Genomic DNA, 17,390 nt, shown 5'->3' on the forward strand with positions numbered 1-17,390 from the left:
TCTTCCTCTCTTTCTCCCCTCCCCTTCCCCCTTTCCTCCTTTCCCCTTCCTCTCTTCTTCTCCCATCTCCACCTCCTCTTCTACTGCCTAATCACTAAGCTCCACTGCGAATACAATGTAGCAGAATAAGTATCCTGCTACAAGCTGTGAGGAGCCTCCACTGCTTACGGGCTCACTGACTCCTGGGCTACCACCTCTACCATACAATATAATGTAGTTATAAGACCAATTGCTGGTCACAGTTGCAGGTTCTACCCTAACCTGACTGGAGATCCTGCAGGTATGTACAGCAGTGGGTAGGTGTCTCATCCATCCCTGCCTGCCATCAAGACAAGCCCTCATCCTGGGCTGATGTATGAAGGGAGTTTCTTACCTGTTGTTTTCCAGGAGAAGCCCTGCTGGACAGCGGCGTCAGAGTCACCGCGGTCTTCGCATCTCCAGCCCTGCGCTGTGTGCAGACAGCTAAGCACATCCTGGAAGGTGAGAAGCTCAACAGGCCTTAACTTCTGGCTTTATCTTGAGGCTGCTCTCCATGAGGACCAAAGAGGGTGTGCGGAGGAATGAGATGACAAGCAAAGAGTGCCCACAACTAAGCCAAAGGGCAGTTGGCAGCCAGCCTCCTAGGAGCCGCTGGCAGAAATGAGCCACTGACATCCCAGAGTGCTAGGGTTGTATGACCCGTGGGAGCTGGTGTCACAGGGTCAACATCTGTTGTCATACTTTGCCATGTGCCTCAGTTCTGCCAAGTGTCTCAGTACTTGGGAATGAACATTCACAAGCCTAGAGAGCCAGGGCTACTGAGTACCCTTCTAGATCCAAAACGTTACTTCCCAGGGCGAGATCAATGCTGGAGGGGAGCTGTCCAGCATCTCCAGTACTTGGGAATGAACATTCACAAGCCTAGAGAACTAGTGCTACTGAATGCCTTTCTAGATCCCTATGTGACTTCCCAGGGCAGGGTCAGCGCTGGAGGGGAGCTGTCCAGCATCCGTCAGGAAAGCCATTCACAGATCCTCTCAGCCATGCAAGACATCATGGTCATGTGGATGGCTGGTGGTCACCCAGGTTCTGCCCACACCTAGGGGGTTCACGGAAGTATCCATAGCAGGGGATAGAACCCCTCTTTGTTCACTGCAGAACAAAGTTCCTGCACCAAAGTCAGCACCCTGCCTATTCCAGATGTTTCCGTCCCTACTCGTCACCTCTTGCCCCATCGGGACTCCCTGTCTCTATCACCGTATCATTCTGTCAAGGATGAAACTGTGTCAAGGATGAAACTGTGTCATGGGGTTAAGTGAGCTATATGTGGGGTTATAGTGAGACCCCAGGGTGAGCCCGCTGCCTGCGGCATCCCCCTATCCCCTCTTGATGGGCAGCATGCTGTCAGTCCTTGGATTCCTCCAAATGCCTGGTAGTTCGGGTCTTAGAGAAAGCAATGCTGTGCTTAGATCCCAGGATGATGTTTGCCAGCAAAGACTCACATATGTGAAGGGTTTCCTCAGTTATAGGTTGGTATCCTAGTTTGCTTTTCCAATACTGTGATAAAACACTAACCAAAACTAACTGGGGAAGAACAAGGGATACTTGACTTATACTTCCATGTCCCTGTCCATCAGTCAGATTGGTTGTGGTAGGAACTCAAATCAGAAACCCGGAAGCAGGAGCTGAAGCCATGGAGGAGTGTTGCTTACAGGCTTGGTCCCCGCAGCTTGGTCACCCTGCTTCCTTATAGCACCTAGGATTGTACAGCCAGGTGTGACACCACCCACGGTGGTTTTGGCCCTTCCACATCAGTAATCAATCAAGGAAATGGACGTAATAGTGTATGCCTTTAATCACAGCACTTGGAATGCAGAGGTAGGCAGATCTCCATGAGTTCAGGGACTCTACATAGTGAGCTCCAGGATAGCTAGAGACTTGCCTACAGACCACTCATCTTACGGAGGCATTTTCTCAACTGAGATTCCTTTCTTCCGTCATGACTCTAACGTGTGTCAAGTTGACAAAAACACTAACTACTGAGGTAGATCTAGCTATGAAGAAGCTTCTTTAGGTAACCCGGACAGTGACTCACCCTTGTTTTTCATTGACCCAAGAACTCAAACTGGAGAAGAAGCTGAAGATAAGAGTTGAGCCTGGAATCTTCGAGTGGATGAAGTGGGAAGCCAGCAAGGCCACCCTGACCTTCTTGACCTTGGAGGAGCTGAAAGAAGCAAACTTCAATGTCGACCTCGATTATAGGTATGTACCTTGGAAATCTCTGCCACCGAGGCTCCTCTGGTCCTTGTTAAAGAAAATCTATCTACTGAGTTAGAACCCTTCAGTGGAGAGTAAGGTAGATTGAACTGTGTATATAGTCCCAGCAGGATGGGGGCAATCGGGAATGGCTTGGGGATTATGGTCTTGATCAGACAAACCAAGAAGATTCCTGGTGAAGGCAGCTACAGTGAACACACATCACCTAGAGGTGATGGAGGCTGGGGAACCTAACCACATATGGAAGATGGGGTATTCCTGCTAAAAACTGACCCTGCAAGGATGGAAACAGAGGGACCTCACCCAGAAGAGGGTCCTGACTCTGGTTTGTGAAGGGGAATGTCTTTGTCCTCCCCCCACCCCGGGGGTGACTATCTCCAGGTAGACTGAGATGTACAGCTTTCCTGCTGTTCAGTCAGCCTCCATGTCGATGGTACCACAGCCTTTTGCCAGTGTGAACACATCCAGGCGCCCCTGCTGGCCGTGAACCCATGAGCTGTGCCTGGCAGGCCATCTGGAGGATCATGGTCCCATTCAGCTGCTCTGCCATATTCTTGTTCACCAGAAGGCTCCAGAACAGCAGCCCATGTCTCTCTCCATCCCGTTTCAGGCCAGCATTCCCCCGCTGCTCCCTCATGCCAGCCGAGAGCTATGACCAGTACGTGGAGAGATGTTCCGTGAGCATGGGACAGATCATCAACATATGCCCGCAGGACAGTGAGTGCTCCACAGGCTTAAGGAGGACAGCCTCAGGCTTCCCTAGGTTGGGATTGGCTCACTCTGGCCAAGACATTACGTCACCTCCACCATGACAGGGAGTAGATACATACACCCACACTCCATGTAGCCCAGGTATCTTAGTTTAGGGTTTTACTGCTGTGAACAGATACCATGACCATGGCAACTCTTACAAAGGGCAACATTTAATTGGGGCTGGCTTACAGGTTCAGAGGTTCAGTCCATTATCATCAAGGTGGGAACATGGCAGCATCCAGGCAGGCATGGTGCAGTAGGATCTAAGAGTTCTACATCTTCATCTGAAGGCTGCTAGGAGAAGACTGACTTGCAGGCAGCTAGGATGAGGGTCTTAAAGTCCATGCCGACAGTGACACACCCACTCCAACAAGGCCACACCTCCTAATAGTGCCACTCCCTGGGCCGAGCATATACAAACCATCACACCAGGTTTGCTTACTCTGGTGCTAAGCATGGATGGACCTAGAACATCAGGGTTTTCACAAACTATGGGAACAACGGAAACCCAGAACGACAGAAGGATGGGATAGCCAATGTCTAAGGAAAGGGAGGCTGAGCCACAGCCCACCTGCCCTAACCACAAGCCATGTTCTCAGCTTTCCCAGCTTCACACTGTCAACCGCTGTCCCTCTCAGCTTCGCTTGGTCCAGCATGAGGTACACACAGAGGTGCTGGATCCCATACCACTCTCCAGCTGTCTGGAGTCCATCACGTCACCTGAGGTGACTCCCCTAAACCTTATCTAAAGCAGGCGGCGTCTCAGGCTCACAGTGATAAGCCAGATAAAGTGGTTGGCTCGGGTCTTGGTGGCAGCCATCACACACACACACCACCACCACCACCACCTGTAGCTGACAGGACCTAGGCAGCCAGCCACAAGAGGACAGTGACTCAGATCATCCTTAAACCATCCTTGAAGCCGGCACTTGGTCACCACACCCTAGCCCCAGCCCCCATTTCACAAGGTGGTGTGCTCTAAATCATAGGAAATGACTCCCCACGCTACTTCCCACCCCACCACCTCACCGGGGCATGGTAGCTGGACCTCCAAGACTGAAGAGGCTTATATGTTGCAAAGGGCTCTCTGGGCCTGCTCTGACCTTGAGGTGTTCTGTCTACAGTGGGCATCACCCTCATTGTGAGCCACAGCTCAGCGCTTGACTCCTGCACAAGGCCACTCCTCGGGCTCCCACCCAGAGAATGTGGGGATTTTGCCCAACTGGTAAGAAAGGTATGTATGTGTCCCTCTTTTATAAAAAAAATTTATTTATTTTATGTATATGAGTACACTGTAGCTTCAGACACACCAGAAGAGGGCATCTGATCCCATTAGAGATGGTTGTGAGCCACCATGTGGTTGCTGGGAATTGAACTCGGGACCTCTGGAAGAGCAGTCAGTGCCCTTAACCACTGAGCCATCTCTCCAGCCTTGTGTCCCTCTTATTATGCCTCTTTAACCTCCAAGTTCAGGCAGGCGCAGGGTCATGGCACTCTTTATAGAATGGCAAGCATCCTTCAAACCCAGGGCCAGCAGGACTATGTGAATGTGCCCACCTACTCCCATGGAGGGCATACCTGCAGGAACTGTGGGGTAAGCCTGCCACCCTAACACCAAAATGCCAGTCTCTCTGGTTCTTTGCAGCCAGCAATGCCTAGAAGTTTCAGAGTTTGTTTAGAACTAGCTCACAGCCCGTCCCCTGCAGCTCTAACAACACAACAAAGGTCCTGTGAGAAGCCAGGAGTCACTGTTTGAGTAAGAGGAGAAGGCTAGACCCTGTGTGGTCCTGCCTTCCTAAGGGACGCCTGGGAGGGATACTGACAGATGGAAGGAACCTCCACCCACTCACCTCCTGAGTCACTTCTCAAGGGACAAATGGGAAGTCACTATAGCTATTTGTAGCACAACCAGGGGCTGAGCCAGTATTGTAAAAGCCTCTAACGGCAAGCTGGTGACAAGCACACTTTGGTGGCACTTTGGTTGACCTATTGAATATACCCCAGAAGAACAGAGATGGAGGTGACCAGGCCATGAATTGTATCTTAAACTAGCTCTTCTCCCCTGGTGACCAGTGCAGGGCTAGGCTCACATATATTCTCTTCTCTCTCTCTCTCTCTCTCTCTCTCTCTCTCTCTCTCTCTCTCTTTCTCTCTCTCTTTCTCTCTCTTTCTTTCTCCCTCTCTCCCTCTCTCCCTCTCTCTCATCAAGTTAAATAACCAGTGATCCTGTGTCCTGACTCTATTGTATAGAATATTATAGGTAAGAAACAGACATGATGGAGGACGCCTTCTGTAGTTACAGCTACTCACCAGGCTGAGGCAAGGTGACCACATGAGCTATGGACTCCCCAAGCAGCATAAAATGATTCCTATAAATCCTAAACCCCAGAACTTTCTTATGCGGACCACTTAGAGTCTACCTCTACTCCATCCCAAATTAAACAGCCTGCAGATCCGAAGTTTATCCAAGGGCTCTGCTGATGGATGATTGAAAAGACTGGTCCTTCCGGTCAGGACCAGCATGCAGGACCCTGAGTATTCAAGGCTTTCCACTGACCAGCCCCTTACACGCCCTCCTGGCAGTCCCTGTCTGCAGATAAGATGAATTTTCCCTGAGTCTGCTCGGATTCCTCCCTGCATCTTGGAATGTGTGCAAACTTTGTCTGACCAAAAAAATTCCTAGACATTAAAACGAGGGTGAGGCAGCACCAGTAAGAAAGGAATGTCGGGCTGGTGAGAGGACTCATCAGTTAAAAGCACTGACTGCTCTTCCAGAGGTCACGAGTTCAAATCCCAGCAACCACATGGGGGCTCACAACCATCTGTAATGAGATCTGATGCTCTCTTATGAGGTGTCTGAAGACGGCTACAGTGTACTCACATATATAAAGACAAATAATAAAAAGGCTGGAGCGAGGGGCTAGAGCAAGAGGGAGAAGGGAAGGAGAAAAAGAAAAAAAGGAAGGCATGTGGACAGAAAAGCTTCAACTCAAGAATCCATCAGGCTGGTCCTTTACAGATGAAGGCACGGAGGCCCAACCTTTCACCTTGTGCTTTGTTCTATAATCTAAAACTGCAATTCTGACCCTTTCTGTGGCTGGGACTGAGGCACAAATGGGGTAATTTGTAGCTTGTTGGCAGGGTGTCCCACCCACCTCATAGGTATGTGAGCCTGGTAATTCTGTGGGAAGGGAGGATTGACCTGTGACTCCCAGAACACTTTACAGCCCCACTCCAAGTTGTAACCAATCTCTAGGTAACAATGTAACCATAGTTGGGAGGGCCGATCGCCCCCAGGCAAAAGTAACATGGTAAGTGCTGGCATTGATTCCATGGTTCCCTGGCAGCCTGGGACCATCTGGTCCCCTTCATGACCCCGAGGCACATTTTCAGTAGGTTTAAGAAGTACTCCTATGTTTATTGACTTGTAACAGAACATTATAAATATTCTGAAACCTCTTCCAGATTCCGTCTCTGGGAATGTGCTTCTGTGAAGAAAACAGAGAGGATGGAAAATGGGACCTGGTGAATCCACCAGTAAAGACCCTGACACACGGGGCCAACTCGGTCTTTAACTGGAGAAACTGGATCTCAAGCAACTGAGCTAGCCCAGGCTTTTCAGGAAGAGGTGACTGCCATATGCCAACGCATGAGGGGCTGTGATATGATTACAAAGGCATCCTAGCCCCTCGCCTGGTGTGACTGGGGGAAAGAACGAAACACACTGGATACTCAGGGGGAATAGCCATGGCTCATACCTTCATCCCTGCCAGCTGCGGATCTGCTGTCCTGCCAGCCACTGCAGAGGCCAGAGCAGAGGTCTGGATTAGGATATCACACTGCAACATAAGCACTGGGTTGGAGAGAGCAGAGGAACGGCCTCACTTCCAGGAACTAAAGACTCCTGCCACTTGAAGATGCCACCTGTCTATTTTGTATGTTCTTAGGAGCCCCCTTCTTGATACAGCAATCACTCTTTGGCCAGGGCCACACCAGCTGAAAAGGGAACCGTGGTCAATAAGAGAAATGGCCGGCCCACCAGATCAAAACCAGGACAGCAGCAGGTACCAGCGCTCATGTCGGGATTCTGTGCTGTTGCCTGGACACAGAACTGGAGACAGCGATGCTCAAAAGCGATGCAACGTTCCTAATGCACGTAGACAAACTGTGTGGTTCTGGAGTCAGCATGGGCTGTGTCTCTCCGTAGGTTCTAGAGGATTCTTCCCCAGCCATTTCCAGAATCCAGAGGCCTCTATCCTTCCTGGCATCATATTTATTATATTATATTCCTGGCATCTATTATATTATGAGTCTATTCAAATCAACCAGTTTGGGGAAGTTCTAAGGCACAGTCACATAGCCCCTGCCTTGAGCCTCCTGCTTCGGTCTCACAAAGACGCTATGACAATTTGTGCTCAGTAACCTAGGGTCTTCTCCTGTCTCTTTAAGATCCTTGACAACTGAGCCTGCAAAGTCCTTTAGCCACAGGGGTCACCCGTTCATGGTCCCAGAAGTTAGGATGTGTCTTTGAAGGCCGTCCTCCAGCCTACCTCAGCCTCTGTTCTTCCAAGCATATCACGGCTATTGTACAAAGATCTAGACATAAAGGCCTGAGCCTCCTACACACACTTCGTGTGGGTCATTTTCTGGCTTCTTTTTTCTCTCTCTTCTCAGCAAGCGGGGGGATGGGGGCTTTGTGAGTGGAAAGAGTGAGCCCCTTGCCTTAGTAGGAAGGGGTGCCAGCGGGGGAAAAGCCGTTCCCAAGATGTGGACTGAGAGACTGTAAGCACTGGATGTAAACTCAGCAGAAGCTCTGGCTTGGAAATTGTTGATCCAGTGGTAAGTGGGATTCTCTGTTTAGTGTCCTTCCACCTCACCCTACAGAGGCCATCCTGTCCCCAAAGCCCACACACAAGTGGCTTACACTGCAGTCATCCCCACACCATGATGCTTTTAAAAACAAACAAACAAACAAACAAACAAACAAAAAAGGTTGTTCTTTGCCAGCCCTCCTGTTGCAAAATTTTGGTTACTTTTTACTGTTGTGCTCTGAGCTGCAGCCAAAGGCAGGAAGGACCTGAAATGGAGGAGGAAGGAGGGCAGGGAGGGAGGAAGGGAGAGATTAGGGGATGGAGTCTTCTTGATACTCTTTTGCCTTCCTCTCCCTGGGGTGACCCTTGGTGTTTCTGAGCTGGTCTGACCCCTGCTGGCAACATCTGGAAGGACACCCTCCTCTGAGCACGGCCCTGGCCCGCCGCCCAAACCACAGTCTTTGACCTTTTTCACTTGAGTTTTTAAAATAGGAGTTTGATTGACACGTGTCCTAGGCAAAGCTGTGTTCTTTCCTCTCAAGTTCAACCAATAGACAGTTCTGTAGGGTTCAGCGGTGCAAACAAAGACAAATGATCCTATGGGTGGACGGACAGGTCAAAAGCTCAAGGCACTCTCCCACCACCACCCTCCCCATAACCCCACCCCAGTCCCTGGGGAAATCTGAGAAGCAACTTGTGGCCTGGGCCACCTGATAAGCTAGTGAGAGTCATCTCTGTGAGCTGAATCAGTTGGTCAGTCACACAGAAGTCTTTATCCTGGTATTTCAGTGTGAGACTGCATTTGGAGATAGGATCAGTTAAAAAAGAAAAAGCATATGTGTGAGACAGAGAGAGACAGACAGACAGAACATGTGTAAGCACACTCTGCATGTGCAGGCTACAGGGAATATGCGGCTGTCAGGCACTACCCACCTTTACATAGTTTCTTACCTACATTTCTATGGCTGTGACAAAACCCGATGACCAAGGTGGTTTTGAAAGCATTTAATTGGGCATGCAGTTTCAGAGGGCTAGAGTCCATGATGGTAGAGCGAAGGCATCACAGCAGGGACATTTGAGAGCTTACACCTTGATCCACCTGCAGTGACACACCTCTTCAATCTCTTAGGCCTTTCCAAATAGCTCCACCAACTGTGGTGGTGTGTTCAAATGTATGAGCCTATTCTTATTCATATAGGGGCAGTAGGGGAGGGAGGGCACTCTCATTCAAACCATTAAATTTAGTGTGGTGGTTTGAATACCTTGGCCCAAGGAGTGGCACTATTAGGAAGTGTGGCATTGTTGGAGTGGGTGTGGCCTTGTTGGAATGGATGTGGCTTGATGGAGTGGGTGTGGCCTTGTTGGAGGAAGATTGTCACTGTGGGTATGGGCGATGAAACCCTCCTCCTAACCACATGGGAGCCAGTCTTCCCCTAGCTGCCTTCGGAACAAGAGATAGGACTCTCAGCTCCTCCTGCTCCATGCCTACCTGGATGCTGCCATGCTCCCACCTTGATGATAATGGACTGAATCTCTAAACCTGTAAGCCAGCCCCATTTAAATGTTGTCCTTTATAAGAGTTGTCACAGTCATGGTGTCTGTTCACTGCAATGAAACCCTAAGACACTTAAGTTCTGGATATTGAAGTCAGGAGGCCAGCCGTGAGTACCAGGCATCTTTACCTTCTGAGACATCTTACTGGCCTGGAGTCAGGCTCTTGAAAAAGGTACCTGAGTTAAATGAAGTCGTCAGGATGGGTTCAATCCAATCTGACTGTCCTTATAAGGAAGTCAAGATACAAACACAGACACGTTGTAGTGGTTTGAATAAAAATGGCCATCACCGCTTCATATATTTAAATGCTTGGTCATCTGGGAGTGGCACTTCTTGAGAGGGATTAGGAGGTGTGGCCTTGTTGGAGTAGGTGTGACCCTGGGTATGGGCTTTAGGGTTTCAGAAGCTGAAGCCAGATCTAGTGGCTTTCTATTTCCTGCTGCCTTCAGATCCAGACATAGAACTCTCCAACACGATGTCTGCCTGTGTGCCGCCATGCTTCCTGCCAAGAGGATAATGGACTAAACTCTGAAACTGTAAGCAAGTCCCAATTAAATGCTTTCATTTAAAAAAAAAAACTGCCATGATCATGGTGTCCCTTCATAGCAACAGAACATTGACTAAGACACACATAGAGGCAAGCCTGTGAAGACATATCAGGCCTCTACAAGTCAAGGAGAGAGGCCTCAGGAAGAAGCAGGCTGGGCAATACCTCCATGGAGGATTTCCTTTTGATTAAGTATCTAGTCCGTATACATTGTACGGCAGTCACGAATAACTACTACAGTGCATACAAGAGCACCAAAACTCTCCCACCCAGGAGCTGGACACCATGCAGGTTTTGCAGCTCCATATGAAGTGTAGATGACCGGACCTGTCTACACAGCATGCATGTTGAATTAAGCATCATAAGTAATGCAGAAATGATCTGCACGGCATGGAGGATACATGCTAATTGTATGCGAAGATGACTCCATTCTTTGCAAAGGTTTTGTGCATCCCAGGATCTTGGTTTTTACCAGGATCCAGGAGCCCATCCACAGGGAATACCAGAGAGTAGTTACAGAGCAGACACTAACAAACACAGACAGGGAAACACGTAGGGCTCTCAAACGGAGCAAAGGTTATTCTGAGAACAGGAAGTTGCTGTATCTGACCGAATGGCCTTCTACTTTCACTAAGAATAGATATGTCAACGTCGGAAAACTTCTGAGTCAAGCTCAGAGGCCCAGAGCCTGGCCCTCACCCACACCTGTTGATCCTCTGAGCTCCACTTCCTTGTCTGTGAGATGGGCGAACATCAGAAGCTTCTCGGTGGGTTGTTGAGCGGCAATCAGCCCACTCAGAGATGGAACTGTCTTCTCCAGCTGCAGTAACAGTTCCATTACTACTCAGGTGGCAGCTGGATTAGCCAGAGCTCTCTAGAGTGCCTCTTGACCCTGTGGACAGGTATGTCAACAAGTCTAGCGTGACCAACCAAATGCCAGCACACAGTATCAATTTCCTGGAGAGAGAAGGCTATAACCACCTGGGATTTGAGAAAATACACTAAAATAGATCTTTTTTTCTATATCCTGGAATGCAAGAAAATCATGTAACAAGAACGTAAAATAGCAATTTCGTTGGAGTCAGAAATTCAGGGTATTAAAAAAAAAGAAAGAAAGAAAGAAAGAAAGAAAGAAAGAAAATAAGAGACATTCAGAAATGACTCCTGAAAAGATTCACAGACTCCAAGAATGGCTTTTATGGACCCTGGTTTCCTGACAGAATATATTGATATATAGAAATGAAAATGTCATGAAAGAACCCATTATTTTGGAGACTGAAAGAAAAAAAAATTAAAGTGAGATCAGGTCTCACATTAATGTGGCATGGATCTGTCTTCCTACCTTGAGTAACTGGAACACGGCCCCAAAACACAGGCGAACTGCTGAGACAGACAACAGTCAAGTCACAATGGCAGCTTCTGAAGGGAAGGGAGTCCTGTGCTTCCTGTGGCTTCCTCCTGGAGTGTGAGCAGAAGGAACCACCACTTGAGCAACGGGGCCCCACGAGATGTCCCTGGGGCTCACCACTATGGCATACACTGCCCATAGCTCACCCAACAAGCAAGGCATTCAGTGAGGTAGCAGGCTGTATCTCGGCCCCATCTACCCACAAGCCCAGGTCACCTGGTGAAGTGATTTAAAAAAAAAATGTCCTACATAAAAAGAGGAGTGACCATGATGATGCATGCACAGAACCCCTAAGGCTGGGAAGAGTGTCCTGGAAAGGACAAACTGGAAAGAGTGTCACTTCCTGTCTTTTCCAGGGAGGGCTGCAGTGCAGAGCTTGCTGGAGAAGGTGCTTGCCACTCCAGGGAAATAGCCACGCCCATTGCCTCCAAGACAGAGCTGGCCCCCAGTCTACCAGAAGCAGGTAGGCTGAGACTGACCAGGCAAAATGCAGAGGTAGGACATTTCTACAAAGCATGAACCTGGGGGTGTGGCATCTCCCCCCAAATGGCCACAGCTAGGTGATGCGAAGATGGCAGCAACTAGTCCAGACCTGGAGACACCCTGCCTCCTGGAACACACTTCTTCCCTACTAAGGAAGCTTAGCAATCTGTCACTGAAGAGACAGATTGCTGAAGCTTCACTGCTGAAACACTGAGAATGGCTGGTAAGGAGATGAATGCTAAGAAACTGACGATTGGCACAAGCTATTATCTTAAGGAGAAAATCACCCCGAAGCAGTGTTCTTTTTTAAACCTGCCACATGCAGCGGGCATGAATGCTGATGTACATACACACATCAGCCGAAGATTCAAATGTCAAGCTGATCTTCAAATAACTACCGGGTCTAGAAAACAGCAAGGATGACAACAACAAAGCCTCGGACGGGTTTCAAAGTGATACAATGTAGCACCAAGTATCAAAGCAGCAACATCTGGCAGAGACTTTAGCTCAGGGGCAAAGAAAGCCAATGGGTTCCTTCTCTTCTCTCCTTCCGGGAAAGGATAGGATACAGACCCCTGTAATCCACAGGCACACCTCACGCTATTACAGATTCACTCTGTCATAAAGAAAATGCTGCAATAAAGTGAACTACAAAGACTCTCTGGTCTCCCGGTGAGCATAACTTACGCCACACTGCTCTCTGCTAAGCGTGTGATAGGGGGATGTTTTAAGATACAATGTATAGACCTTAATTTAAAATATTGCTAAAATGGAAACCAGTAACAACCGTCTTAGCTATTGGGAAAATGGTGTGGGTAGATTTTAATGGATTTGCCTGTTGTTAGATTACCACAAACTGAGAGGGAAAGAAAAAAGAAAAAAAAAAGCCATAAAGAAAAACCCACATCAATGTTCATCAATGTTCTGCGGGCAGGGATAAAGCAGAGAAAACAAGGTATGTTCCTTGCTGCAGTTACCTTTCTGTTGCTTTGAGAAAACGCTCTAACCCTTGGTGTTTTGGACTCTGGAAATAATTTGTCCAAATCCCATTCTGTTCTCACTTCTCCGCCCTTGTTCAGGTACTTAACATTTTCGGATCCTCACATTCCACATCAATGTCCTTCCCACACTTCTGTAATCTAGTATGTAAACCCTTACTCTGCCATACATGCTGGAAGATTTGAATGTACACCTCTACCGGCTGTGTGTTTGAACACTTGGCCCCCAGCTGGCGGTCTGGTGGCTCCGCCTCCAAGAGGGGAAACATTGGACTTAACACTTCCGGGTCACAGCCCATCATGGAGGGAAGTCAGGGCTAGAACTGGAGGCAGAAACCTGGAAGAACGCTGCTTGCTGATACAGCCCAGGAGGAGCTGCCTGTGATGGTACCAGCCACAGTGGGCTGGACCCTCTTACGTCAGTTAGTAATCAAGACAATCTCCACCCAAGACACGCGCACAGGCCAACCTGATTGTTGAGGGTTTACCCGGGACTTCACAAGTCCGCTGCAGGTCCCTGCCAACAGTTGGTTTTTGACAGGTCAACAAAGAGCCAGCGGCCAATGGCTGGGAAGGAGGACAGACAAGGGACTTTTAGGATTCCTGGGCAAGAAACGCTGAGGAGAAAAGAGGCAGAATCACCGTGATGGGGAAACAGAGTGATCAGACTGAAGAGCCCACAGACATGTAAGAATCCAGGAAAGTGTCCCCAAGGTCCACTCCCCCGATTGGGTCTGGGGTAGCAGTAATGAAATACAGATTTAGCAAGTATAACTCAGGAATATTGGAGGGGAAAGTGGGTTAGCCACGTGGAGTTAGGAAGAAGTCCAGCTGTTTGCTCTTAAGGTATAATAAGAATTATGGTGGTATGTCTTTCATTTGTGAATCCAGAGCTCTTGGGCGGGTGCAGAGCCGCATGCACCCCCAGGAGCATAGAATGGCCTATCAATATTTACCGCAACACCTGATGACGTCAGTTACTCAACTAAGACGCCTTTTTCAGGTGATTCTGGGCTGTGTCAAGTTGACAGTTAATGTTGAGCAGGGCCTCCCTCACCGGTCTTTAAGAAATGGGCAACAGGCAATAGTAGACACTAAACCCTGTAACCACCTGTAGGAAAATCTGCAGTTATTTTTCATGGGTTTTAATATCTCTCAGTAGTCACTAAAAACAGAAAGAAAAATCAATAAATACATAAAAGACCTGACAGCACTACCAGTCAACTTGACTTAATGCATACTTATGGAACACCACTCCACACAGTAATATATCTTTTTTTTTTTCCAATACACCATGGCCTATCTGCCGAAAGGACCACATTCTAGGCTATAAAGCAAATTGTAATGAATGCAAAAGTGTTTTCTGTCCACAAAAGAGCTAGATTAGAAAAGATAACAGAAAGCTTGAAAAGAAAACCCACAAAAAAAAAAAAGAAAAGAAAACCCACATATTTGTAAACTAATAATGCACCTGGATCAGAGGCAAAGACAAAAGGGCAAAATGGGACAGACAGGATGGACCCACCATGAGAGATGTGTACTAAAAACCTGAGTTTGACCATCAGAACCCACCTGGTGGAAGGAGAGAACCAACTCCCACAAGTTGTCCCCTGACCTCAGACTACATGTGCATACACACACACACACATTTGCACACATACACACACACACCATAATTTTTTTAATCTGAGAAAAATTTTCCAACTTCGTTCAAAAATGAGAATACAGCCTGTCAGAGCCTGTGGCTTGTCATTACAGCAAGATTAGAGAGAAATTAATACCATATTTAAAGTCATTACTGGAAGAGAAACCTAAAATACATGGCCTTAGCAGCCTAACTCTAAATAACAAGCGAAATATAGTGACTCTGTAAGGGTCCAAAAATCGCTGAAGGAAGACCCCAGACTCAGATAGCGCAAAAACAAAGAGCATTTATTCTGCTGAAACAGCTAGCGTGCCAGAGTCACCATGGTTCTTAAGTAGCAACCCCCACAGAGACATTCAAGTTCCTCCTTTTTTGGGGGGGAGGGGTTCAAGACAGGATTTCTCTGTGTAGCCCTGGCTGTCCTGGAACTCACTCTGTAGACCAGGCTGGCCTCGAACTCAGAAATCCGCCTGCCTCTGCCTCCCAAGTGCTGGGATTAAAGGCGTGCGCCACCACTGCCCGGCTCAAGTTCCTTCTATAACAGGATTGCTTAATTGCTTCTGAGATAACAGCAGACTTCTAAAACGTAGGGCACATCCCAAGGGGTTACAGAAACCATTAACTGAAAGTCATAAAGAAGATACACACCACAGGACCCCAGGTACAAAAAGAAAGGGTTATTAACTGAGTCTGTCTAAACAAAACTTCAAGGATGGCTTAGTTACACTCTTAAACTTTCCATGTCTCTATAAACCAGTGACAAATGGTGAAAGTTAAACCAGATAATTTCTCCTAGTGTATATGCATGTAGGCATTCTCTGCTATAACCTCTTGCTCAATTTATAACTGAATTTATGTGCAGACCTGCCGTGAGGTGGTTTGTTTTGTTGTTGTTGTTGTTTTTGTTTTGTTTTTCCATGTGATCACAGTCTGAGAGTCATACAATTACCAAGAATGAAGGGCAAAAATTAAGTCCTCCTCCCCTTTTCTCCCAGACTTCAATTTAGAGAAGCGCAGTTCCCTGCCCAGGCTTTACTTAGCTTCCCGCTATGTCACTCTGAGGTGCTAACTGAAGGTTGCAGAAACCAGCCTTATTAAAGCAACTAGGTCAGGCTGATCGGCTGCAGACCTGCAGAAGCAGAATACCTTTCACCCAGGATAGTTAGCAAATGGTCTAAATGGTCCATGACTTCGTTTCTGAATGGGATATGAAAAGTGAACTCCTTATTCAATATGAGCAAAAGAAAGGAATTCTTCAAGACCGGAGGATCAGGCATTGCTTGTGCACACCTTTAATCCCAGCACTCGGGGTTTTTTTTGTTGTTGTTGTTGTTTTTGTTTTTTGTTTGTTTGGTTGTTTTTTTCGAGACAGGTTTTCTCTGTGTAGCCCTGGCTGTCCTGGAACTCACTCTGTAAACCAGGCTGGCCTCGAACTCAGAGATCTGCCTGCCTCTGCCTCCCAAGTGCTGGGACTAAAGGCGTGCACCACCACTGCCCAGCTTAATCCCAGCACTTGGGAAGCAGAGGCAGACAGATCTTGGCGAATTCAAAAACCACCCTGGTCTACAGATTGAGTTCCAGGACAGCCAGGACTACACAGAAAAACTCTGTCTAGAAAAAAAAAAAAAAACAAGCAACAAAACAAACAACAACAAAAAGAAAAAATATATTAAAACAACACACAAGCCGGTGCTTTGAGAAGATCAATTAAACTTAGAGACCCCTAGCCAGACTGACCAGAGCAAAAGAGAGAGACAGCTTCATCATCAGAAACAGGGAGGTGCATCGCCATGGGAGATGGCAGGTATGAAATATCACACCCAACAGAAACCTTTATACCAACAAAGCAGCTACTTGAGTGAGACAGACAGTCCCCTAAGGACACAGCTAACCGTGTTCACAGAGGAAAATAACTGGAGGGCAGGCCTTGCACCACACGCCTGCCAATCAAGGCTTAAGAGGCAGAGGTGTGAAGGCAGCCCAGGCTGGTCTACACAGTTAGTTCCAAGTGAGGCTGGCACAGTGAATCCCTGCTACCAAAAAGAAAAGAAAGAAGGAAAGGGGGGAAGGAAGGGGGGAAGAGGGAGGCGAAGGAAGAGGAGAGAAGGAGAGGGGAAGGGAAGGGAGGGGAGGAGAGGGCAGGGGAGGGGAGAGGAGAAATCTGAAGAAATCTACTTGGTGGTAGAACACTTCCCCAGCATGCTCAAGGCCATGGGTTCTATTCTCTGCGTTGGAAAAAAACTCATTGAAACACCGTACATCAATTAGCAGAAAGTACCCTACAGAGAATGACAGGCCTAAGTGATTTATTTCATGGGTATAACTTGCCAAGCTCGTAGAAGATGTCTGTCCTTTATCTGCCGTGTCAGTGTCTGGGTTTAGCTGTCGTCCTCTGAGGCCCAAAGATACGCTGTAGTATAAGACGTTAAAGGAGGTGGTGTGGTCGAATCCACCGGAATTAACACTGACACCGTTCTGCCTTATGGAAGCTATTGTTAAATGCATTAAAAATGCGCCTAATTTTTAAAGTCAACTTTGTCATAGATTGTGTGCGTGCGGGTGTGTGTGTGTGTGTGTGTGTGTGTGTGTGTGTGTATGACTGTTGCAGGATTTGAATGGCTGGCTTGCTACTTCAGAGCAATTTGGAGAAGCAGTTGGGATTGGTGCTGTTAGCAGGTTCCCACATAGGAGCCAGGTGCTGCCATGACACCAGAAGGCTATCATTGCAACGGCTCCAGGGAGTCATCTCTGCCCCTCCATTCCCTGTCAGTAACTCTAGGGCCGTCACCCAACTCTATTCTCGCACTCCTCCTTCGTAGCGGGATACCGCCCCACTACATTTGTATAAAGCTCAGCGATTGGGCTGTATGAGAGGTAGGCGGAGTGAGGAGTCAGAGGAGGAGGAAGAGGAGGAGCTAGGAAAGGAAAGAGAGAT

At 48.0% G+C, this 17,390-nt stretch overlaps 1 protein-coding gene across 2 annotated transcripts in view; it reads left to right on the top strand.

Annotated features, from left to right (window-relative positions):
* Ubash3a (ubiquitin associated and SH3 domain containing A) overlaps positions 1 to 7,638 on the top strand; it is a 35,604-nt gene extending 27,966 nt beyond the window's left edge. The window contains exons 10-14 of one of the 2 annotated variants that reach the window (XM_028767954.1): positions 388 to 480; positions 2,097 to 2,241; positions 2,867 to 2,973; positions 4,134 to 4,243; positions 6,475 to 7,638. In XM_028767954.1, coding sequence (XP_028623787.1) covers positions 388 to 480; positions 2,097 to 2,241; positions 2,867 to 2,973; positions 4,134 to 4,243; positions 6,475 to 6,612 — 593 coding nt within the window. In that variant the 3' untranslated portion in view covers positions 6,613 to 7,638. The remainder of the gene's footprint in view (positions 1 to 387; positions 481 to 2,096; positions 2,242 to 2,866; positions 2,974 to 4,133; positions 4,244 to 6,474) is intronic. The other variant, XM_028767955.1, reaches the window with a different exon arrangement.
* Positions 7,639 to 17,390: the final 9,752 nt, after the last annotated feature.

Source organism: Grammomys surdaster, unplaced genomic scaffold, assembly GCF_004785775.1.
Source record: "Grammomys surdaster isolate TR1022 unplaced genomic scaffold, NIH_TR_1.0 183, whole genome shotgun sequence".
NCBI classification, from domain to species: domain Eukaryota; kingdom Metazoa; phylum Chordata; class Mammalia; order Rodentia; family Muridae; genus Grammomys; species Grammomys surdaster.